General features: G+C 41.0%; 2 protein-coding genes across 10 annotated transcripts in view; one reads left to right on the top strand and one right to left on the bottom strand.

The window, feature by feature from the left end:
- The window catches only part of usp24 (ubiquitin specific peptidase 24), a 30,101-nt gene extending 10,542 nt beyond the window's left edge, over positions 1–19,559 (bottom strand). For 2 of the 9 annotated variants that reach the window (XM_044043188.1, XM_044043190.1), the window contains exons 1-50: positions 18,934–19,558; positions 15,900–16,068; positions 15,612–15,679; positions 15,378–15,521; positions 15,034–15,159; positions 14,648–14,683; positions 14,487–14,552; positions 13,391–13,456; positions 13,065–13,139; positions 12,804–12,962; positions 12,600–12,714; positions 12,363–12,466; positions 11,787–11,894; positions 11,586–11,681; positions 11,294–11,455; positions 10,643–10,735; positions 9,650–9,781; positions 9,400–9,549; positions 9,054–9,185; positions 8,323–8,434; positions 8,147–8,223; positions 7,920–8,060; positions 7,781–7,834; positions 7,556–7,689; positions 7,363–7,429; positions 6,921–7,031; positions 6,733–6,831; positions 6,407–6,580; positions 6,224–6,309; positions 5,932–6,040; positions 5,599–5,754; positions 5,352–5,449; positions 5,079–5,174; positions 4,766–4,988; positions 4,489–4,651; positions 4,086–4,247; positions 3,925–3,995; positions 3,667–3,827; positions 3,524–3,585; positions 3,184–3,375; positions 2,976–3,090; positions 2,453–2,597; positions 2,246–2,365; positions 2,002–2,127; positions 1,604–1,702; positions 1,446–1,528; positions 1,221–1,362; positions 1,011–1,130; positions 679–893; positions 95–219 (exon numbers count right to left, since the gene is read on the bottom strand). In XM_044043188.1, the coding sequence (XP_043899123.1) occupies positions 95–219; positions 679–893; positions 1,011–1,130; positions 1,221–1,362; positions 1,446–1,528; positions 1,604–1,702; positions 2,002–2,127; positions 2,246–2,365; positions 2,453–2,597; positions 2,976–3,090; positions 3,184–3,375; positions 3,524–3,585; positions 3,667–3,827; positions 3,925–3,995; positions 4,086–4,247; positions 4,489–4,651; positions 4,766–4,988; positions 5,079–5,174; positions 5,352–5,449; positions 5,599–5,754; positions 5,932–6,040; positions 6,224–6,309; positions 6,407–6,580; positions 6,733–6,831; positions 6,921–7,031; positions 7,363–7,429; positions 7,556–7,689; positions 7,781–7,834; positions 7,920–8,060; positions 8,147–8,223; positions 8,323–8,434; positions 9,054–9,185; positions 9,400–9,549; positions 9,650–9,781; positions 10,643–10,735; positions 11,294–11,455; positions 11,586–11,681; positions 11,787–11,894; positions 12,363–12,466; positions 12,600–12,714; positions 12,804–12,962; positions 13,065–13,139; positions 13,391–13,456; positions 14,487–14,552; positions 14,648–14,683; positions 15,034–15,159; positions 15,378–15,521; positions 15,612–15,679; positions 15,900–16,068; positions 18,934–19,212 (6,118 nt within the window). In that variant the 5' untranslated portion in view covers positions 19,213–19,558. Of the gene's footprint in view, positions 1–94; positions 220–678; positions 894–1,010; positions 1,131–1,220; positions 1,363–1,445; positions 1,529–1,603; positions 1,703–2,001; positions 2,128–2,245; positions 2,366–2,452; positions 2,598–2,975; positions 3,112–3,183; positions 3,376–3,523; positions 3,586–3,666; positions 3,828–3,924; positions 3,996–4,085; positions 4,248–4,488; positions 4,652–4,765; positions 4,989–5,078; positions 5,175–5,351; positions 5,450–5,598; positions 5,755–5,931; positions 6,041–6,223; positions 6,310–6,406; positions 6,581–6,732; positions 6,832–6,920; positions 7,032–7,362; positions 7,430–7,555; positions 7,690–7,780; positions 7,835–7,919; positions 8,061–8,146; positions 8,224–8,322; positions 8,435–9,053; positions 9,186–9,399; positions 9,550–9,649; positions 9,782–10,642; positions 10,736–11,293; positions 11,456–11,585; positions 11,682–11,786; positions 11,895–12,362; positions 12,467–12,599; positions 12,715–12,803; positions 12,963–13,064; positions 13,140–13,390; positions 13,457–14,486; positions 14,553–14,647; positions 14,684–15,033; positions 15,160–15,377; positions 15,522–15,611; positions 15,680–15,899; positions 16,069–18,933 lie in introns of all 9 variants that reach the window. The other 7 variants (XM_044043185.1, XM_044043187.1, XM_044043189.1 and 4 more) reach the window with 7 other exon arrangements.
- A 441-nt stretch (positions 19,560–20,000) lies between these two features.
- Positions 20,001–22,954, top strand: bloc1s2 (biogenesis of lysosomal organelles complex-1, subunit 2). Its single transcript, XM_044043195.1, has 5 exons — positions 20,001–20,190; positions 20,373–20,489; positions 21,398–21,517; positions 21,617–21,721; positions 22,404–22,954. The coding sequence occupies exons 1-5, from the start codon at positions 20,028–20,030 to the stop codon at positions 22,433–22,435; spliced, it is 537 nt and encodes a 178-aa protein (XP_043899130.1). The 5' UTR covers positions 20,001–20,027; the 3' UTR covers positions 22,436–22,954.
- The last annotated feature ends 1,009 nt before the right edge of the window (positions 22,955–23,963 follow it).

Genomic DNA, 23,963 nt, shown 5'->3' with positions numbered 1-23,963 from the left:
AAGATTAGACATTTGTAACTGATATGAAACCCACATTTAGGTTAAAAACTTCAAGTTTAGTGCATAAATGTTTCAGCTTATGCATTTTACTTACACTGGTCATAGACTTTGGGGCGATACTCTCCTCCAAAGCACTCATACTCCAGAGTTTCATCATTCATATCAAACTCCTCCACCACATTGTCGTTGAACTTGTACCAACGCCCCCGGGCGCTACCACTGAGAGACAAAGAAAGAAAAAATTGACACAGAAAAGTCAATATTTAGATTTAAATGCATCAATGTACAGAAAAATCTGACACTAACTCTTTCAAGATTCAAACATCTATGATTTAATAAGCAGTGCACTGTAGAAGATCTCTGAGATGGTAAGGCAGAACACCTAATTAAAAATATTGCAGCGTGGGTTTGCTGCCAAGATGTAATGTCTACCCGTGGCCATCGAATCTATCACTTTCTGAGACACGTAAGTTACATAAAACATAATGCAGGAACATGTCTGAATCCGCACAAAAACATCAGCATCCTGAGAACAAACATTCTTTCTTGCAATCTTGAGCAGGTTATCTGCTCCTTGGGAACACAAGATGGAAAATACAGTCCACTATGCAGTTGCACCAAGCACATAAACCCATAAATATTTAAAATCAAGTAACTTCTGACTCCAGTGTCCCTTACCGCCTATCTTTAATGAAGGAGTAGTAATGGCCTGCATGTGCTTGACCACTGTGGACAACAACTCCCACAAGCTCGTAGTTCTCAGAAATTGTCACTTTCTTCCTGGGGGACCCTCCCGACGTCCCGTCGCCACGCCCCTCACCGCCCTCTCCGCTGCAGTCTTGACGAGCCATCCCAGAGACGGTGTAGGGCTCCATGTTTAACACCCATGGGAACTGTTCACCAACAACAAATAACTTACAGTTAATCATATTTTAATTTCAATTATGGGGTTTTAGCTGCCGTAACAAAATTAGGAACAATGTAATCTTCTTGTAAAAAATATTTTGTACCCTAATCTGTTCATCGTATTTGATGGAGCGTCCACTTTCCCAGTCAAAGCCAAAGCGCATGAGGTGAATACAGAGAACACTGGGAAGGGATTTGATGCATGTCCGCTTCACAGTGGTTCTCTGCGCAGATGAGCAAATACAAGTGCTAGTTAAGTAAACATGATAATAGTGTGTGACAAATCAAAAATCCACACAGAGCAGTATACAGACCTTCTCCTTGCATCTCTCACAGTAGTAGGCATTGCTGCCTTCCAGCACTTCTCCTCTGACAAACTGGTCTAAAGAGATCTCTAAACTTTGACAAGCAGTCACTCCAAGGTTCAAAGCCATGAATGTTTCCTCGCGCTCATACCTGTACAATGACAAGTAAAACATGTTCTGTGACACGGCTCTACATGACAAAATAAGTCTAAGAAAAAATGAAGTCTTGCTGACCTGTGAGGACAGTCTTTACAAATCTTCTGGTCTGAGAAGATTCCCTGAAAGGTGTTTTTGAAGATCTGTTCTCGACCCATTTTCTGGTGGAAGAAATTATGTTGGGAATCATACATTTCTAACTTGTTTTAAAATTGTGTTGTGTGAGTGTATTTTACCTTGAGATGTTCGTCAAGCTGGTCCACTAGGCTAGTGAAGAACTCGTATGCATCTTGCTGTTCTCTTACATATAGCTCCTTGTTCCACATCTTGAAGATCTGCAACAGACACAAGTTTATACAAGGATAAAACATTTCTTTAAGGGTGCTAACAACATCATAAATAAAATGGGTGCTCGAGAGTATAGATTGTTTATGTCTCTTCAATCGAAGTCTTACGACAGAAAAAAGTCAAAAAGAGCTCAGAAGGTTCATGAAAAACAATGTTTACGTCTAAATTAATTTTAGTTTAGTATATTACTGCATAAAACCAGAGATAAAACATTAAATTGAGAGTGAGGGTGCATTAGAAGAACAGACTAGTGATCTTTATCTCTTGATAAAAACTGAACAGTTACCTTCCAGAAGTTCTCAGGTACGTAGTATTGCAATTTGCTCTCCATCAGGTGTCCAAACAAAGACTGCACCTGGTAGAAGACACTTTCCTCTGGCTGGTCTGTGTCATCCTCAATGGACAAGAAAGCCTTCAACCAAACAAACAAATACACTGGTATTTGAATCACTGCATGAAACCGTGTCTGAACTAAAATAGCAGATGGCATCTGGTGAATACAAAAGATAGACAACACATGGAATGAGTACCTCTGCCAGGCCTGGCTGCATGTAGAGCTGCTGGAAGACAGCGTTCATGTAACATGTGGCTCCACCGTTCTTCAGTCCAACAAAACCTGAGACTGACCGGCTTTCTACTGGGGGTAGATACTGAAAGAGAGACATGACTTCACATCTGAGCCTCAACTCTTAAACTATATGTAATAACAGATATTCTTCAGTGTATCAGTGTCTTACATCAAACTCTTTACAGAGGGAAGAATCAGGTTGGTGATGCATGGAAAGTAACTCTTTGGTAATGAGGCGGAGGTTTGATAGAGAGCTGTCTGCCAGCATCACAAGCACCTCATAGGCAGCCAGTCTGCTGCTGGCTGTGCTGCACCTGAACGCACAAGACAAAAAATTAACTTGTAAAATTGTTAAACTTGAATAACTGCCCAGCAGTTGTATACCTCCAAGCTTCTGTCTACAATTTTTTCCCCAGACTCACAAGATATGTAAAAACGTATACAATATGTAACATAAGTTTACAAATGCTTTGTGTACAAAAGTTTATTTGTATATTAAGCAAGGGCTTTGCTTAAAATTTCGATGGGTGAAGGAGTGCTGCATTTGCTGCAATCTGCAGTCTCAATCTTGAAAGGATTTGCTTGAGGCATTCACAAGAATACAGTGTATGTATTTACAGAAAACTCTTGCTGTCTGCTACCATAGCTACACATTTTATCTACAGTATATGTGAAGGATTAACATGACATACTTGGGATGGAAGTCATGGCTGGGAGCTGGGGAAGGTGTGGGGTTGGAGCTGTTGATGATGATGCGAGAGGCTCGAAACAAGAAGTCGTCCAACAACTGCTGGATGAGAGATGGGCCTGGAAAAGACACATGTGCCCCTGGTAACATTTTATAATCATAAAGTTTCCAGTCTCTGTCAAATGTATGCATGCAAATTTGTGTATTCTCACCAAGATGCTCCTTCTCATTGCCACAGAGGGAGAGCAAGGTCTTGATGAGTCTGAGGTGTCCAGCCAGGAGAATGTTGTCCGCTTCGCTGGTCTCCATTTCAGAGCTCCAGCTGGGCTCAAAGTTATCGAGCCAGGAGATCTCATCCTCCAGCATGGCCGCTGCGCTCACTTTTAACACTTCCATTTCTGATGCTGGAGGAGGGGAAAGCAGATGGAGAGAGGGAAAATATAAAGCACAGCAAACACTCACCATTAGTTCATGAAATAAGATAAAATAAACCTGGGACAATACTTCATATAGTATTGATAGGAGTGATGGAACTGAAATATTTTGGCTTACTGGTTAGGTCATCCAGAAGCTGACATCTTAGGTCAAAGTACTCAGTACACTGGGACAGCAACCTGAGAACAAAAAAGCACCATCAACGAAATTCCTCTGTACAAGTTTCAGTGATGTCATTCCCATGTTTTTTGCTTGAATACCTCTGGTTGACTCCTCTCATGACAGATGTGGGACTCCATAGTGGCAGCTGAGCTGTGAGAATGACTGAGAGCAAGAACAGGTTGGGTTTCTGGAGTTCATTGAAGGCTGAAGTGTCAGACTGGCTGAGAGTGTACAACTGATCACACGCTACGCGACGGATCTGATGGGGGAAAGCATGTGTTAGCTCACACTGCAATGCTGGGCATGTGCAGTACTTCCACTTTATTGACTATTGAGTTAAAAAAAGCATGTTTTACCTCTTCGCTGGGAGATCCCAGCAGAATATCGATAATGAAATCATTGACAGAGGGCAGGTTGTAAAAAGAACCTGAAAGAAACCAAGCACAGGATTTTGTGTCATTTTCTGAAGAAGATCTGTTAAATAAGAACTGTACATGCTTGTATGCCTGCATCTTACATAGTTGCTGACAACGTAGCTGCAGACAGGTAACCAGCAGTGACAGTGCCTCACGAGCGATGATGGCATCTTTGATGGAGACACTCTGCTGTCTGACACATATTCCCGCATGCAATGCTGTTGGTATAGTCTCTCCCTCACTGCTGGAGCTGCAGTTACTTCCTGTAAACATAAACAAGTTTATTTTACTTTCATTTCTTTAGCTTTTGTTTGTAGCTCTGCAAAATCTTCCACCACGAGCTGCTCACAACTAAACATCACATGATGAAACCAGGAATTAAGGTGTACTGGATGTAGTTTATACCACAGGGAAGTACGCAGACAATTTCAAGAAAAATTAAATAAGACAACAATATAAAACAACAGTGCGGTTGTTGTTGTTGGATTTTTTTTTTGGGCTCACCTGTACTGCTGACCCTGGTGCGGACTCCCTGGGACACAAGTGAACTATGGGTCTCTCTAATTGGCTGTGGGCTGCCAACCAGATCCAGTCGGCCTGCAGCAGCTGCCCATGTCAGACGCATAAAACAGGCCACGGTGGAGGTGAAGTCGTCCACTTCCATGGTCTAGTAAAGAGAGAGAGAACAAACAAACTTGTACTTTACTTGAAAGTACACTGCACTCACAAGATCTTTCTCATTGTGTGAGAGTGTGTCTGGGTGTGTGTGTTAGTCCAGCACCTGAATAGCTACACGGGCAGCAGGTATGATCTCCTCCACTCTAATGGACGAGCGCTCAGACAGAGACATCTGTCTGTAAGTGGACTTCTCTGGAGTTCCACATAGAGACAGCTGTCGCCCACTCCTACTCGCATTACGAAATGGACGAGATGACAGTGCCTCGCCATCTCTGATGACATCATCATCCAGTGCTGCAGGCATGCTCTGACCGACCAGAAGAAACCTGCAAATACAGCCGCATAAGTATCAAAGTCCAACATGATACAATGCAAGGCCCAGAATATTGACTCTTATGCAAATAGGCAATTTGTACCTGGCCAACTGAAGACAAATTGAATAAACCCCTTGTCTGGTCTCATAGTCCACCTCCGATGGTATTGAATCTCTCTGCATCACATTCACCACCAGACTACAGACACCACAGAGAAACATCACTGTTATGACTACATAACACATAAAACTGTTATGTTTTAACTACATAAAAACCAAGCAAGGCTAAAGTAGCAAATATGCAGAGATGGGCTTGTAAATAATAAAAAAAAAAGTACAGTAAATCAATGCAAATACCAGACAGTTAGTTTCTTACCTGAGTCCTCCTGCTTTGAGGAAGTTCTCACAGAAGGACTTGCTGCTGGTTTTGGCCATCTCATCATCCGATGTGGGCATAAGCTTTGAGCTCAAAACCTAACAGACACAAGCAGGGACAAGATAACAGATGTCAGTGTCATTGTTCTACCTATAAAGTTAGAAAATGCGTGTGTGTGTATATAGTATACTAGGGAATCGCTCCACGTGTTGTGTTTAAGTGAGTGTAATTTCACTTGTGTGCATACCTCCAGGTTGTATAGCACTCTGAAGGTGGACATGCCAGGTGCTGAGGATCTGAACAGGGACTCTAGAATGGATGCAGCACTGGGCTGGTGCTGCTGCTTGGTTGCCATAGATGGAGACCGAGAGCCTGCTCCCTGCCCGAGGGTGAAGAGTGTCTTCTACAAAAATAAGTAACAAAAAGAGGCTTCATAATGCTGAGAAACATAGTATGAAGGAGAAGGTGAAAAGCAGGACATATATATTACAATACAGAATAAAGGCATTGAGGAAAAACACTAAAGTGGAATTTTTTTAATCTTCTGTTCTGTCACATCTTATTAGAGAATCTGTGGTACCTGGTGACTCCAGACGCTGGATTCTTTGGGAACAAAGTTGTCGAGAGCATCCTGCACTTCTGGGTCTGTTGGGATAAGCAGCAGCAGCTTCCTCACACGTAGGGTGATCCTAAGGGTAACAGAAATATTCAGTATGAACAAGCTGTTTAAAGTCCTGCTGTAGTTTCTATGTCATATTATGTCATAAACATGTCTAATTAATGCATGAATATTTCTGTCAAAATAATAATCTCAACATAATTATATTGTTATAGCGTTATTTTCCAGAAAGTTGTGGCATTTCCGTTTTTACCTGGTTTCATCAAGGTTAGCCAGCTGGTAAAGCATCTCAAACACATTGCACACCAAAGCCATCACCACACCAGGTAAGGACTTCTCCTGGAGATAGAAAAAGCATATACGGTGCATTAAAACTAATGTAAACATCCATGTCTGTGCACAAATCTTAACTCTAAAGTCACGTCTGGAATGATACCTGCTCCAAGGCATAGGCTGAGTTGAAGACAGCAGAGCTGGAGCTGCTTGAAGCAGAGGCTGAGGACTCAGAGCTGCCAGAAGGGGTGCCAGTGCCTGAGCTCTTCACAGTCAAGGTCTGCTCATCGCTGAAGCCAAGCTGTGACAGCAGCTTCTGGTCGCGATTCATGGTCAACTAATAGACGGTGGAGGGGCAGTGAAGGGATGGAGTGAAAGAAAAAACAGGGATGACGGTGGTTGAAGGGCCTCGTTTCCCCTGCTGCACAACAGATGCAGTGGGCCATGAGGGAGGTAGATCCAAAACAAAATTCATAGAAAAAAACTCACCACACTGTCATTGGCAAAGATCTGGACATTATCCACCGGACAGCTCAAGTGCTCAGATATCTTCCATCGGATACTTCCTATTGTCTCATTACTGTGGGTCTGCAAGACAAATACACAAAAACACACAGTGAGAAGATAATTCATTGTAAAAATACAACAAATGTGTTACAGGGTATTTCTTGTAGTACCTCAACGCTGAAAGTGTCTTTGGTTGACTCATAGGTGATGTGAAGAGTTACAGGGTGTCCATTGAACGAAGCCCCATGAGGTAGAATAGTACGAGGAACTGAGTACATATCCTATAAAGAAACAGACGCGAAAATATACTTAAAAAAATTTTCAGGAGTTGAAAAGTGCAATATGGATGCTGATGATAAAATCTAACTTATACAATCAGGCCTGGGTTGTACTTTCTGTGTTTTGTGGCCACAGAAAGTAGCTTCTCTGTATTCTTTACATGCCGACATGTACAGGTGTGGGTCAGCACGCACCACTGTGGACATTGTGTGGATAATGGCATTTACCTTCACATGGTGCTCTATGGACACACAAAAGTATGACCCAGGCCACAGGTTGCAGAATGTATTGTGCATGTCTAGTGTTTGTAATGATGAAGCGTGCATCATGTACCTCTATAGTAATAACATAACGCTCAGCCAACAGCAGCAGTCTTTCGATTATAACCAGCTTAGTGGATCTGGAGATGAAGACACAAAGAAGCACTTCAATAGGATTCAAACAGGTGAAAAGCTGTATGTCCAAAAAAAAAAATGACTCACAACACGAATACATGTTTAAATAGGACGAGTAACTATGCTCTTACCCAAACCCCCCTCTGTACCTTGATGGTGATTGTACAGACGTGGCCACAGTCGGCATGGCAGTGGCTGTCAACATCTTGGTTGCCCTAGTAACAGCATGCGTCAGAGTCGGCCCACCCAGGGCTGAGCTAGCAGCCTGTACAAGAAAAGAATCAGAAATGTGCCATTAGGTTGATATTTGAGAAATGACTGAATCACTTCTACTGCCAACTAGTTCAACTACTTACCTCGAGTCTCTTGTAACAATCGGCAATGAACTTCTTGTGCAAAGATACAGAATCCTGCAACAGGTGAAAAATGAATGATGACTAATGAAGTGACAGCAAGGAGACTGGGTCACGGGGATTACATTGTGTCCAAACTGACCTTCTTCATCTTGGGATTGAGGTTGGTGTAGCTGTATGTGATAATGAGCTGGATTGCTTCATTGGCTATTTCTTCATCAGGGGTTTCCATGGCGATGCGCCAGATAAAATCCATCCCTGCCAGGTCAAGGCGCTCCACACACTGAAATCAAACCGAAATAAATTGACTGTGCATTAAAGTTAAAAAAAACCATCATGTAGAAAAAACTGCAAGTGAAAAAAACTGACCAGCTGAGTTCCTTGGCGTTTAAGGCGATGATCACACAGATTAACGTTCTCAAAGAAGGTCTTAAAAAGATTAAAACCTGAAAGAAACATTAAATGTAAATATGTACTATAAGCAATTAATAAAGTTACTAAATTACTGGAATGTTGTTGGTCAATCGAGAGAAGTAGAGTCTCACCATTCATGGTGATCTCATAGGGCTCCAGTTTTAATATCTTCTCCTTGAAGAGCTGCTGCTGAACATCACTCTCAAGGTCATGCTGTCCTTTGGTGAACCACTCAAAACACATCTGCACACATCAGAACATGGTTTTAAATAACAGACTTGTAGATTCAGGATTTGAGGTGCTACGTAACTTTAGGATGTCCACAAGTTAATCTGCATGTTTTAGTTAATAAAAAACAGCTGCTGTAGACATTAAAGATGTTTCTATGTAAACATGTATATTGAAATTAAGACCACACATTGGGACTGAGGAAGGGTGCTAATGGTCAGTGCCACAAATGCATTCTTTCATTTTGTTCAACACTTTTGACCCTGGCTCATGTGACCACTCTCTCCTTCTTCCCTCTATCATTTATGGTGCTAATCCTTGGGGAATCATCAGGGAGCTGGAGCCAATACCAGTTTACTTCAGGCAAGCGGCAAGACAACCACTCAATCCTAGCAACAAAACTAATCCTAAAACATCTCCCAATGCTTCTCTGAACTGTCATATTTGGTTAAAAGTTTTGTTTTGATATTTTACAATCAAATTGTTATACCTGTAGAACACTGACAATGAAGCAAATGGCTTTGTGTTTCCTGAGTTCCCACTTCCCCATTTCTTTAAAGAAGTTATCGAGACAAAAACTGCATTTAATGACAGTTGTAAAGGACAAAGGCTGTGTTGGTGTTGGTGTTCGTACCTCACGGTCAAGTTCACAAACATCTGGCCCTGACACCAGACACTCCCATAGCTCTTTAGCTCGGTTCCAGACCAGATAGAGGCTGGCCTCCTGGAGGAAGAAGGCCAGGAAGCGTAGGTGGCTGTCCAGATACTAAAGACAGAGTCAGAGGGGTACATGTCATTTTGACCTTTGAACACACACGGTCAAAACACAATATAAAACGTTGGCATTCATAACTCCAGTCAAGCTCGGATAAAATTGTTCATATCGCTGTCAAATTATAAGCTGTATCATCAGTCATTAGTATGAGCTGCACTTCAGCTTCACGGAACAGTAAAGATAATGAATAAAAAGAAGAAAAAACCTCTTGGTAGGTGTATCGTCCATCTACCAGGGTCGAACTTGAGAGACCATTATTTCCTGCAGCAGTCACACCAAGCCGATGGCAGCACACAAGGGACCCTGTGATTAGTTTGACAATCTCAAAGTTCTTCTTCAGGTCCTGAATGATGCTCTGTGGGGAGGTAAGGAAAGGTTACCATGGGAACATGGCACTGACTGTACAACAGATCATTGTGATAATGCGTTTGTGCATGCGAGGGTGTATATATTACCTTGTCTTGCTTTTGATAGGTCTGCTTGATGAAAGAACGAGTGATCTCGTGCAGCTGACGGAGAGCAGGAACGACCCAGACTGCCTGAGGACTGCTCTGCTGAGAGGCCTGTTGCAACAAACGCACACAAACCAACATGCACAAGAGATATTGCAAGTCATTGACACAGACCAAGCAATACACAGGCTACAAAAAGAGAGGTCTGGGATGGACGCTACTCATCTAATTTTATCATTGCTTTGTTATCGCAGACCCACTATTTCTGTAGTCAAGAGATTTGTGAAGAAGAAAAAGGAAAACAGAGAAAAAGATGTAAAGATTCTCTTTAACTGGTAAATTATACATCAAACATGTACTTCCTGAATAAACCTCTCGATATTGAAGATCAGATTCCTCTCAGCTTAAAGGTTCAATGTGAAGGATTTACTGGCATCTACCATTGAAGTTGCATACTTCAGTCAACTGAAAACTTATATCCCATCAACCTCCCTAAATTGGCATTCAGGGAACATAAAAGTCCTGACAAAGTGCCAGTGATTCTTGCCCATTCAACTGTTACTTGTATTGTCGATATTAAGGGCTCATTATAAAAGTGACAGGAACATTGTGATATATTATTCCTTATATTTAGGGGAGGTTATAAATATCATATTCTGCACATAAATCCTACATTGAACCTTTAGTAAACTGTGATAGCAGCAGCACCAAAGCTGTCCCCTCATTCAGCAACTAAATCACTCATTTGTTCTTTCTCACCCAAGATCAACACCACTGTGTAAATCATTAGTCAGTGGCAAAGCAGAAAATTAATATACACCTGGTTAAACAACCTCATGGTACAATCATGTGTGAAATGATCATCTTGTGACAAATAAAAAAAACCCTTTGTGGTCAAGCCCCACTCCACGATTGGTTGGCTGGAAGGCGTGCAGCAGTGAGATTTGATAGAGATTGGTCAAAGGAAATAGAAATTATACGGGCTTCTCCTCTTACTTTGGTCAAAGAGTTAGCTTTCTTCTTGCCCCAAGAGCCAGTAAGAAATGAGCTTTGAGTGTCGCTGCCTTTAATGTCCTCCTGAGTGTGAGTCTAGAGACATACATTTTATTTGAGTTGGGGCAGACTATGTTTCATTCAGTTACGAGCGGCTAAACAAACATGCAGGCAAGTTTCATGGCAGATATTTCGACATCACGTGACAACTGGAAAAAGTACAGTGCAACTAAAAGCTCTATGGTATCTAGGTGTATCAGCTGTGTCAGACAGCCACTGCACAAAGAAGCACTTCACTGAATTACATTGTTTCCTCCAACGACATATTACTATACATTATATGGTAATGACTGTGTTTTACTCTATTGGCCTTAATGTTTACACATCAACCTTTATTTTTGGGTTTCCAGAGGAGTTACGGTTGTTGGCAAATTACATTCATTTGTGCAATGCACTGTAAGGATGCTAGACTGTCCCGACAGCATGCAGGAAAAACATGGGGGTACAATGTCACCTTTACTTTAACCTTTTTAAGAAATGCATAATTCCATGATTTCCTTAATGAAATCAGAAAATAAGCAGTACATAAAATCGACTTTTTGAGCACCACATCTACAGAGATAAAGCTAACTGATGGGAACATATCCGTCTCACCTTCTTAATGTCTTCTATACATTTAATGATGTAACTGCGTTTCACCGTCTCTTTGACAGCATAGGCATCACTCAAGATCCCCAGGTGCTCATCCAGCGCCTGCTGGACAAGACTGGTAGGGAGAGTGGGGAGATGAGCCAACTCCCAGAGCACCTCCAGCACCTGCACAGACATAAACAAGAGCCAAACGGATCAGAATCAGGGCTACACTTAAAAACTGACAACTATCATACTGCCGATATCCTTATCTGATGTTTGAATACTTGTCCTTTGTCGTATAACTGGGAAATACCTTTCCAGTTGTAGCTTCAGAGCGAGCTTCTCTGCCAATCCTCCCGATCAGACTGAGCAGCTTCTGCCTCACACGGTCGCTCTCAATCTCCCAGCTCTAAATTACATGCAAACACATTAATGTTTACACTACACACTCACAAGCCACTTTACATTGATTTATTTCGCTAGATTTCAGTCCCTGTGAATTTGCGGCACTGACCTTCTGTATGAGCACAAAGAGGTGGGTGAGTTGGTCAAAGCTGAACTTCACAGCAGCAGCAGCAATGATTGTATGAATGTTTTCTATCACAGTTGAGGACTGGCCTGCCTGAAATGCCCACACAAGAATCAATACATCCTTCAGAATTTGTCACACACTCACAAATACCCGCTAACATATACATACTAGGGATGTACCAATAAGCTTTTTTGGATACCGATCCTAATCTGATCTTTTTGCTCTTCAGTATTTGTCAATACCAAGCCCAGATTCAATACTTATATTTGCCTAGAAAACAGCTGCACAGTACACCATTAAAAATGATCATTGTCAGTAAAGTAAATCACATTTCCGACTGAAGGAAAGGGAGGGCAGGACTGTTGTTATTGTAAAAAAAAGTTTATAAGTTCTGGGCGATTGCCGACCTCAAATCAGTTAAAAAAAAAAATGTTATAATTAAAATGCTCAGATGAGATACTTGAGAGATTGGGACATCTCTAATATATAGACAGAAAAGCCTGACCCTTTATAAAATGTAATGGCAGATGCAACATTACTGTGATGTCTTCAGCTCACCTGGATTCTCCAGATCTTTGAGAGTTCATCAAGTGAAAGTTTACTCCCCAGGAGCTCAATTATTCCCTTTATCCTTTCACAGTATTGAGCTTGATCAATGTTACCTGGTAAACATTTAAGGTGTCACAGTAAATAAAGCTGAACAATAAACATTAAATTCAGGTAAACGCTTAATTTTATAGCCAAAGGATGCAGTGTAGAGCACCTCAGTGCATCAACATTCAAGTATTTTCTTACCCTCAAGTGCTATTGACAGGACTGAATTCTCTACAAGCCAGTCAAGCAGTTTATCTGTGTCAATAGCATTTTTCACCGTCTTAGACACAGTGCTCTCTTCTATTAACTTTGTGACCTGTAAAACAAAGATATACCATATACATGGAGATTAAAAACTGATTAAAACTGTTAAATCTTAACTCTTGAGAATCTATAAGAGCCGACCTCTTTGAGGGAGTTCATCTTGGTGGAAAAATGGGGGGTTTTGAGCATACGCAGCAGTGTGTCTAGGCGAAGGTCATCCACCACAGCAACCAGTTCCCTCTGAAACCTCATACACAGCAACTTGATTGCCGAAAGCAGGTCGGGGATGCTGACCAGACGCTAGTTATGAAACAATCAAAGAATAATTAACTGATCCCTTCTTTGTTCATTTGTTACAGATACAGAAAATCAGACAATATTATGATATAATACAAAGCCTACCTTGTCTTTAAGATCCTTTTCCTCCAGATTCTGTACATATGTGATCATTTTGTGGATGACTGGATCAAGCATGGGCTAGGAAAAACAAAAAGAAATTGTTGATCTGTGGGGAAAATTGGCCACTGGAGAAGCAAAACTAGGAGGATACAGTGAATAAAAATAGAATTTAAATCAAAATTTAGAACAAGGGTCATGGACACAACTGATCTATTCAACGCGGAAACAGTAATGTTGAGAGAATGCAGACATACACATACAATCAGAACAAAGAAAGGGCACAACACATTAAAGGAAACATGTATGCGAGAGCAGATAAGAAACGTCACCTGGACAAGGCTGGAATTTAGATATTCTGCACAAACTCCAAGAGGCTGCACCAGAGCTGACACACACTGTGTAGGGAAATAGACACAGAATTAAAAATAAGGTATGCCATCCAAACCAATAATGAAATAAAGATATTAGTACATGCTGTGGTGCATCTAACTATCATAGGAGTTCATCAGTCTTTCTCTTTGTTTTTTTAAATCAACGTAATTGGCATACTATTTTTCTGGCTCATTAAAGAAAACATACACAGCTCCCCTCAGGTTAAACTGTGTTTTTACTGTAACATGTGAGTCAAAGAGAGCGAGTATAACCAGATGTGCGGGTGAGGCTCCAGAGATAGACAGAGCGCAGCTGTCATTTGTCATTCAGTGCTAAATCATAGAACCTTAGACTCAGTGGTTTCCATGTTTCTTACAATCTACTATCTATTCTGCTCGTCTCCCTTGGAGAAGCTCCTCTACTTTCCTCATTTAAGCAGTGAGTAACCCCCACCCCCACCCACCTGCACTTGATTTCCTGCTCAAAGCACACAAATGAATAAGACTCTAAGAGTCAGCAGAGGAGGGAGTACTCTGCCCAAGTGCTTGGACTATGTTTGGTACCCAACAGCTTACACACTCCACTGAGCTCCCCCTGCTACTGAAGAGTGCAACAGTGGTCTGCAACCTGCCTTACTAATATGCCAATGGACAGAGGGAGCAATGTACATGGTGTGTACACACACACACACACACACACGGGTGCGCACACACAAAAAAATCAATGGCTTTGCACTGCTGTGCTTCCGGACAGGTTCCCAGAAGGAAGCATCAGTACAAAGATGCCTCAGAACACATACCACAACAGAGCATTTCAACGATCACACAGCAGGAGGATGAGAGTGTGTTTGTGTGCAAGTGAGCATTACTGAGAAGGGAAAAGAGAGACATTCAGCCCCCTGGAGCTAAGAGCAGTGGGGGTAAGCATGGTGACCTTTTCCCTGTATAGGCCTTCTCAAACGTCTGTCTACAGTCCCTTTCTTAATCCATCACTGCAGTAAGACCAATGTCACCAAGCTTGAGGGCAAGAAAACAGTGGGAAGATAAGTCTTACAGCAATTTCGATTTCCTCTGCGTTGAGCTTAGTCTGGATGGAAGTGAATCCTCCCAACTCTCCAAACTTAACAAAAATACAAGAGAAAATTATATATTAGGCTGATACAAATGTGATATACTCAAATGGATACAATATCTGTATAATTGCTCGTCACTTACTCGATTCACCAAATCGACTAGCCAACCATGAGGCTCCTGTAACAAATGTGTTTTCAGTTATTTATGCAGCAATAAACTTGAACTGTAAATTATTGCGCCATTTATACACACTCGCTCACACACACACGCAATTTTCTGACAGCTGTTGCATGTCAGTCACACATGTTATGCTGAGCCCCTGTGGCTTACTCATACAACATAGGGGTTGAAGAGCTCATCTCTCTGCTCTTGAACATGAATATAAACTGAACATAGGCCAATAAGTCAGAGTTTAAATTAATATTTATGCAGATTTGCAAGTGCACGTAGATAAATGTGCACGCATGCTAGAACACCGCAGATAATTAAAGTAACTGATGAGTCCAGACAAAACTGGAGGCACTTACTTTCTGATAAGTGTTGCTGGGAGAAACCGCAAACATGTTGGCCTCTTCTCCAAAAACTTCAGCCCAGTTCCTCTGGGAGGCCTTCATCCGATTTTTGAAATGGTACTCATTATCAGGGTTGAAGGCCTGGGCACATGAACACAAATATTGAGCATTAATATATGCAATATCTTATGAATCATAAAGATATTTCTGAAATAATCAAGTTCTTTAAACTAATCAGGACAGAGGATGTCTACATACAGATTGTAAAGTCTACCAGAGCAAAATGCTAACTGTGAATTTGGGCCATACAAATAAAGACTGATTTGAAAAAAAGAATGACTGAGTGCTAGAGAACACACCATAGTCAGCACTCCCATTAGGTTTACAGGTACAGGGTCTTGCTTGACTCTCTCTGCAACCAACTCCACCAGCAACATTAGCATATTGTAGATCCCCTCATGGATCTCTGTGCCCCATTTGTGTACAGCACTGCTGGTCAGCAACTGAGGATCGAGAGAAAATGAAAACACAGGGAGGGTGTCAGTAAAATTATACTACAACATCACTTAGAGCTCAATTTCTTTGTTGCTCACCTTTTTAAAGGCCTCCGGCATGCAACGTTCCATAAAGCGCTTGCAGTTCTCATCAGCATCAGCAAGACCTGGCAAAAGGCAAGATGATGGATTTACATACTCAACCCACATCTCTACTTGGAGATCAAATGGCTTTGATGAAAGAGATACAGATTGAGACACGATCACACACGATTTTAAAATACATGTGAAAAAACACCAGACGGTCCAAACAAAACATGCCACCTACACAGCAACACAGATGGGAAGCATTTTCTTTCCCTTCTGTATACATGTATGCAGACTTACTGTGCCTGGCGAGGCAGGTGGAAGCGATGAGGCACTTGCCCAGGGACTCCTCTCTCTTGTAAGGTATCGACCAGTGGTCGGTAAAGACTCGACTCTCCAGCTCATACAGGTTGGTGGTGGGGAACTCCATACTTCCCCCAGAGCAGTTCCCATTCTCATCATTGCTCCTCTGTAAAGCACACATACAATAAAGTCACAAACTAATTCAAGTGGGTGACTGCATTCCAGAAAGCTGACTGCGTGATTCCAGTGATAAAGTCAATGATGCATGATTCATGACTGGAATCCTCCCTTTGGAAGATGAGTTGAGAAAAAAGGTGTCCTCTAAGATCTGTCCTTCATCATTTGACAACCTACTTTCTCTCAAGACACGGTACAATTATGTGACACGGGTAGCGATGTGTAAAAAAAAGGGTGCGGGAGAAAGTCAAGTGTAAAGAACACCTTGCCATAGGACATGACTGTCTTGTTTTCTGCATGATACTTTACTAACCCAGGAATTTTTTCCTGGGTTAGTAAAGTAAAGGAAGGTGGAAGGTTACTATTCAACTCAATCAAAGTCAATTGCTGCATTTATGTTTCAAACATTTAACAGCTGCTACAAGACAACAAAATGTCTAGTGACAGTAAACACCCAGTGGTGTGATTCAGCACACAAAGACATCACTAAAGCATGTTAAATACACTCATGATTTACGGTATGATTGTGTTATTTTACAAAGCATTGTGGTGAACAGAGCCCTGGGATTTATTTTTACCCATTGTAAATTAAAAAAACACTCATTTGTCCTTGTCTGTGAGCACTGCACATTACACACAGTTAGGTAAGTCAAACCATTTTGACTAAATTGTCACATATTAGCATAACTAATGGGCAATGCAAGTACATATTTTACTGCACTGCATGCTGATTATACGAGGAGAGGGAGGGAATGGGAGGAGGAAGCAATAGTGGAGCATCATATTTCCTCCCTTCCCTTTCTAAGAAAACGAGAAATGACAGCTAGATGGATGAGAGAAAGTCAAGAGGTTGAGAGAGAGAAAGAGAGAGAGAGAGAGAGACTTGCCTAACACCAGTGACAGAAGACAACAGTAAATTTATGACATTAGACCATCCTTTTCAAGCAACAGCAGCACAAGCAGTTTCCAAAAAAAAAAAAAAACTTAAACCAGACAAAACTAAAAAACCTCTCAAACAAACATGCAGCTAAGTTGAAAGAACGTATCAACACCTAAAGCGTTTGGGGAATAGGTTTACAATCTCAAAGGCACTGTGGTCATATGTGTGTTTATGTGTGTGGTGGGGTGATGAGGTAACTAAGCGACTTAGGCAGTGCCACTCTGTTACTATCCCTGCAACCCTCTGGAGACCCCCAGCCTGCAAAATATGCAACATGTTTGTGTAAGTCAGAGAGACTACTGGGCTATATTTAAGAGCAAAACACAAGGCCAAAGACCTGCTGCATGTCTAAAGCATAAACAAAGCAAGCCACAAAAGAAGAAAGAAAATAAAGAACCTTTTTATTTGAACTTATGATGTGTGAGAGACTTTAATTTTCTTTGTTTTAGCAAATGTGATTTCTGTAATCACCACTGCCAAGGAAGTTCTTTTCGGTTGCAGTGGTCTGCCTGCATGTATGTAGCATAACTCTAAAAGTAAAGGATGGATTTTGTGAGGATCAAGACTATGGGTGAAGGAAGAAATCATTTAATTTTGCTAGTGATCCTGACACATATTTCCAGGATTTGCACTGGGGAAAACTGAGTGTTGAAGGTCTGTGCTCTCTGTGTGCTTTCTCTGTGTTAATAATATAGCTGGATAATTTTAGAGACAAATTATTGGATGTGTAAAGGAACATCCAATAGGCTTCTTTACAACAGGTATTGGGGCTAGAGCAGTGCCTCAAGACTGAATAATGCTCAGCTGTGCTCTTGAGTACACCAATAAGGTCTTCTGAGAGTCAGGAGAACAACAGGTTTATATGTAGAATATCAAGGTCTGAGGACACAGGTATGCATAGGTAACTAAGGCAGTTTGCTGCTCGGTCACTACTAAGAGTGAAGGAGGACCAAGTGCTACCACTTGCAGGTAAATTACTGATAACTGACACATTCCAACATTTTGTTCCTTGTTTTTTTGTATTGCTATGGAGTATGTTTCTTATGTGTATTATACTAAGCAATTTTAACAGTCTTTATATAGGTCTGAAATACGTCCTTACGTTTTATATATCGTTCTTTTTTATTATTATTTTGTGATATTCATACATGTTTTTATATTTAATCTCTGATAGAGTGCCAGTGTTACACAAGACATTTCCACTTTGGGATCAATAAACTCTGTTGTCTGTCATTCAGATATAAAACAGACACGAGCAAATCGACGACACAATAATTTGACATGTTAACATTCGAAAGCGTGGAGAAAATGTACCAAAATGGCCACGTATGTAAAATAATATTAAGAAACAGCTATTCCGGTTCGTGTGCACCGCAATCTCGGCAGGACATGAGCTGAGCTGCCGCTGTCAGCCAACCTAACAGCTAATGTGAGCTAACCTGTGCAAAGCAAACTGAACAGTGGGAAGACTAACTGACAAAACTGACTGTCACGACTAGAGTGCACCCTTCTAAAACTCTACTGCCACAATCCTACAGCGGTGGGTCAATGCCGATCCAGTTACTAGCAGGTTCAACTCTAAACTAAGCTAACCTAGCGAGCAAGCACGCTAACTAGCTAGCTAGCTAGGTTAGCTTCTAAGTTTATAAATGTCATTTAGCCTCAGTGTTACAGTAGCAAAGCTAAGCGTCACACTAATGGACACTTATCCAGCCACTTGAACCAGTAGCATCTGTAGCATGCCTTGTCCCACACGAGAGACGGTATTTCATGCCCTGCTTTGACAGCTTACGCTGGGCTCCATGCATGTTGCCCTTAAGTTTAGCTAGTTAAATGGGCGAGTCCACTCTCCCATTAAGTTGCAATTAGCTCGTGCTATCCTCCCACGTTCCTTAATTCGATGCTTGCTCTTACCTCGCTCTCCACCACGTCGTGGTATGCGGGCGGGGGGTCAAACCCTCCCGTCCCAGTACGCCCGCTGTTTTCACCGTCCCCAGTGGAGCTCGAGCCCGGGGCAGGCCCACTCTCCATCGGCTCGTATCCATACCCGAGTCCGGGGCTTTCGTTGGTCAGCAGCGCCACTGCCTCGTTGATGTCATTCTTTGCCAGACGGAGCGCTTTCCGAATCACGTCTGGGTCTGGGAACCCCATGCAGAGTAGCGTCGTTATGTGCTGCTCCTCTTCGGTCTCCATTTTCGGGGTGTCTCCGTCTCTCAGCCTAATAGTAACGGGGTGCTCGGCACAGCCCTGTAGCTGTGCACGCCGCCATGTTTACAGTCCGATGCTGTTAGCCTGTCACGATCTGACTTTCCCCATAACAGCGCCAACACAGGTGTTGTGGTGAGTTTTGTCTGCCAACAACTGCAGGCGGTTTCGGTGCGGGAGCGCGCTAAAGCCCCACACATTGGATTATTTTTTAAAAACTAATTTTCATTTATTACGGTGTCGCTCTGATTTTTACATTTCCATTTACACACAGTCACTCCTAACTCACAATGTAAATCGTGCTTTTTTTATTAATCTTCACACTTTGTCTTTTCGCAATCTTTTCATTATTGTATCATTATAATTATTTTAAATTATTTTTATTTTTTATACTTTAATTCCCTGATTTTTATTCTTTAAGTAATTACTGGAGAATTGTGAAAACCTGACACACACTAGTTATTACACATACGTTTTCCTGTAACCACATAATGTCGTATACTAAGGTTATAACTGCCTGATATTGTAGCTAGAAAAAGAAAGACTTGTCAAATGAAATTATCATATTTTATGTAATAAGCGGGTGATACATTAGTGGAAAACATAATTAATCAAAACTACATGGGTCTTAATAGATTGAGAATTTTAAGTTATTCTATCAAAAACAATCAACGAAATTTAACCGAAAGGAAAAAAAAAATCAACAATATAAGGGCGTGGCAATGCGCGCGAGCAGGGATGGTGGCGGGCGGTGTCACGTGAACTCTACTCACGTGACATGAGAAAGTCAAATCAGGAACAAAATGGCTGCTGCCGGGGACGAAGCTACTGCAATGGATAGCATCTCCAGGGCACCAGCGGCTCATTCAGCGGTTCTAAACCCGACGGCAAGCACAAGCAGTCAGGCTGAAGGCCCGGAGGATGCAACGAGCAGCCCGGCGCAAGCTCCCAAAAAACCCCACAACAGTAAGTCATGTTTCCTTGCAGCTTCCGCATCTTGCTTATGCTAACAACACAACAACGAAGTTATATTTTTTCCATCATCGTGCGGATGCTACGTATTTAAGTGTTTTAGTTGTGATTTACTTTACTTTTCAACTCAAGTGATGTGCTGTTTTCTATGTTATTGCTCCTTATGATGTGTTCAGGTGATGGTGGTGTGGAGACAGCAGAGGAGGCTGTGGAGCCTGCAGAGCCTGATATCAATGAACTGTGCTCTGATATGTTTGAAAAGATGGCCGTCTTCTTGCAGGGAGAACTCACAGGTGTAATACTATTTCTCCATGTTATTATATATATATATATAACATATATACAAAAATATATCCTGCACACACACACACACACACAGTATAGATTAATATAGTCTTCTCCGGCAACAGTACTGCAGTTTATATATTGTCTCCTACTTCTGTATCAAAGACCGGGGAGGAAATTTTGGTGCATGCGCAGAACGCAAAGTCCGATTAAGCGTATACTTGCAGGAGTAATCAGACTATGAATCACATTATCCAGGTAAATTAGTCTGACTAAGACTGGCCTTGATTTTATTTGGACATGTTTACATGACGGTAAGAAAACTGAATTATTGTCTTAGTTTAACTAAAGTAGGTTTTTTACATGCATGTGAACTTAATGAGTGACGTTTAGTTGTAATTTAATTAAATGTCCCAATCCCATCAGGGAACTAAGGTGGCCTTCACATACCTGAAAAGATATCATTCTCTTTCAAATGCGTAGTAAGCCTCCACTTCAAAAGGTGCCCTTGCCCATTAAATTTTTGTGCTTTTTCCAACACGCTCATGGGAAATATAGTCAATTGTTGTCAATAAATACTTTATACTATCTGTTCAGTCAGAGAACACTCTGAACTCTGTGTTATGTAATAAACAGTTTATTTGGTTACATTTCTTTTTCTTTTATATTCTCATAATTTATACTATATTCTAATATTTTTTATCAAATATTTTATTCATTTTATTTGTACAAGTTTTTCAAATATGTTATGTTCCTGTCATATTTTATTCAAGTAGTTTTTTTGACATACATATTTTGCTTTTAACCTCTTATATTTTTCTATATTTTAATAGTTGAAAGTTCCAGAAACTGTGCGGTTGTAACATAAAAAAATTCTGAATTTTACAGATTTCCATAAATCTGCTTAAATTTTCAGCCACATGCGAGGATTACCGTTTGTTGGAGAACATGAACAAGTTAACCAGTCTGAAGTACATGGAAATGAAGGATATCAGTATCAATATCAGCCGGAACCTGCAGGATCTCAACAACAAATGTGAGTATCGAGCAAAAACGCTATCATTATGTATCTTTGTTCATTTCTGGTTAATACAGTATAATATTAACTCTTGTACGGTACATGTTTTTACCTTAGATGCGAGCCTACAGCCTTATTTGGACCAAATAAATCAGATTGAAGAGCAAGTGTCGACTCTTGAACAAGCTGCTTACAAACTGGACGCCTACTCTAAAAAACTGGGTAAGAGCCATAATTTACAGAAATTCAGATCTTTTATCAGTATACTATATGAGCTGTTATGCCAAAAATGTGGGGTTGCACCAATTAATTGATTACTCAGTTAATTGCCAGCTATTTTGATAATTGATTATTTGCTCTGAGTATTTTTCAGCTTTACAACTAAATCTAAAATTAACTAAAATATACTAAATGTATACAGAGAAAAAACAGATGTCTACCGGCTTAATACTGAATAATTATCAATGTGTGAACCTGTTTTTCAGGTGTTTGAATGTATAGATTTGAGACTGCAGCTCAGTTCAGTATGGAAGGGTACACGTCAACAATCTTAAAATGTGTAACATATTTCTTATTAAGCCAATCTTACTGCAGTTGCTGTCAGCAATGTCTTATGGTTAAATTTTGGTTAAATTACCCGTCCAGCGGTGCCATAAGCATTCCCTCTGTCTTTCCTACTTCAAACCGAACACTCTACATCAGCGATAGCTGTCTGTTGTAATCCAGAACAATTTAACATGTTTGTTAAACTATTGTCACTTCTGTGTAAGTCCAGTAGGAGTCATCTTCAGATTGACCAGCAGATGGTGCTGTAATACCATAGACAGTTCCTTACCTAAATGTTTTGACATTACTGTCTACAGAAACAGAGTGATGAAGTCTCTGACTGTATGCATCTTTACAGAGGCCAGATTCAAGAAACTGGAGAAGCGATGAGGACGACAACAAAGATGAAGGCTGAAATTAATGGTACCTTCTCACCTTTCACCTTTCACCCTGCCCTGCTGTCGTCCCTCCTTTGCCAGTGTAGCCAGGAGCTGCAGGCAGGATGTTAACTGAGACTGAAACAACAAACTGTCAGAGCCACTTTGACACCTCAAATGAACTAAGGTGGAAGCAGCTGAGGGCTCACAAATTAGTACCGCAGCACTTGGCTGAAGCTTTATTTTGTTTTTGGCAGCAGACATGCAGCAAAGACATATGTGAATACATGGTGAACATCAAAGTTGAATAAATCAGCTAAACCACCTTCAGAGTGTACTAATCCAATGATAAAGACGTATAAACTCAGCAGACTGGCAGGTTCTTGTACCAGTACAGTATATAAGTAAGCACTCAAAACGTTTAGCATAGAATTAGTGCCCTGAAATCTACATCCAGATGATGTGTCCTTTTAGTTACAGATCTGAGCAGTGTGAACAGCATCACATTCTGTTCAACTTATTAAGAAAGGATGATATTATTATTATTATTATTATTTGCTATAATAATGTGTATAATATTATTATCTATGTCAGTTGAGATTGGCATTGCACCCCCCACGACCCTCATGTGGAGGATAAAGTAGTAGTAGATGGATGGATTTTGTTTAAAAACTACTGTGTGGAACACAGCTGAAAATCCCAATAAGTTACTATTGAGGCAGATATTTGATATTGGTGAACTATTCTATTTTGTGTTTTTGGAGATACTGACACTGAAACTGGAGATTTTGTTTTTTAAATAAACTAAGATGTGCATAAGATATCCAACTGTTTACTGTTTTCTCAATATTGAATCTGCAGTTGACAGGAGAGGGCAGGCCTGCACTACGATAAGGATGCAGTTCCATTAAATATCTTGAATCTAAAAACTTGATCCAGTGCTGAAAGGTTTGAGTCTCCTGTTAGAAAATACACATTCTGGTAAGAATGAGACCTACAGAGGGAAAACCTGTGTTACCTACTTGACAATTCAAAGTAAAAGTGAATGAGTGATTATGTGTGTGCTGCCCTCTGCCTCTGTTGTTTCCTGTACATTGGCTCTTCTTGCATTGGGCAGCTGATTGGGGCCTCTCTCATAAGTGTGTGTGGGTTTCTCAGTGTTGGTTCATGCCCGTGTGTGTGTGTGTTTATGAAAGACCTAATCTAAAACAGGTCTTTGTCATTAGTTCAGTTGAGGCCCCAGTGCAGAGGGATCTCGTTATTCATACTGTAACATTATTTACTGTTGCACCGTGATCCTTCCATCTCTCCTTCTCCCTGCATTTGTCCAGGGCTTTGGGGCATTCACTCAGCTCCCCTTCCAACAGCTTTAAAATCAGTGCTGTTTAATGATTTCTGTGTTGTTTTCTAAACACTAAAAGTGCCAGAAAAACGTTGAACCCAGTGGACGAGGTTACATACGAATCATAGGTAAATATTTCCTATATTATTCAGTTTGGAAAGTACTACAAAATGACTTGTTGTGGAAACTTATCATATTT

The sequence above is a fragment of the Solea senegalensis genome, linkage group LG14 (assembly GCF_019176455.1).
Source record: "Solea senegalensis isolate Sse05_10M linkage group LG14, IFAPA_SoseM_1, whole genome shotgun sequence".
Classification (NCBI taxonomy): Eukaryota; Metazoa; Chordata; class Actinopteri; order Pleuronectiformes; family Soleidae; genus Solea; species Solea senegalensis.
The sequence above is the reverse complement of the archived record's forward strand: the minus strand, read 5'-3'. Positions and strand labels throughout refer to the sequence as shown.

What these genes read in the sequence shown, in the direction of transcription:
- bloc1s2 (XM_044043195.1), top strand. Translation starts at nt 20,028, where the DNA reads ATGGCTGCTGCCGGGGACGAAGCTACTGCAATGGATAGCATCTCCAGG. An exon ending in CTTGCAGGGAGAACTCACAG is followed by an intron (nt 20,490 to 21,397) that starts GTGTAATACTAT and finishes TTAAATTTTCAG; the next exon opens with CCACATGCGAGGATTACCGT. An exon ending in CGCCTACTCTAAAAAACTGG is followed by an intron (nt 21,722 to 22,403) that starts GTAAGAGCCATA and finishes GCATCTTTACAG; the next exon opens with AGGCCAGATTCAAGAAACTG.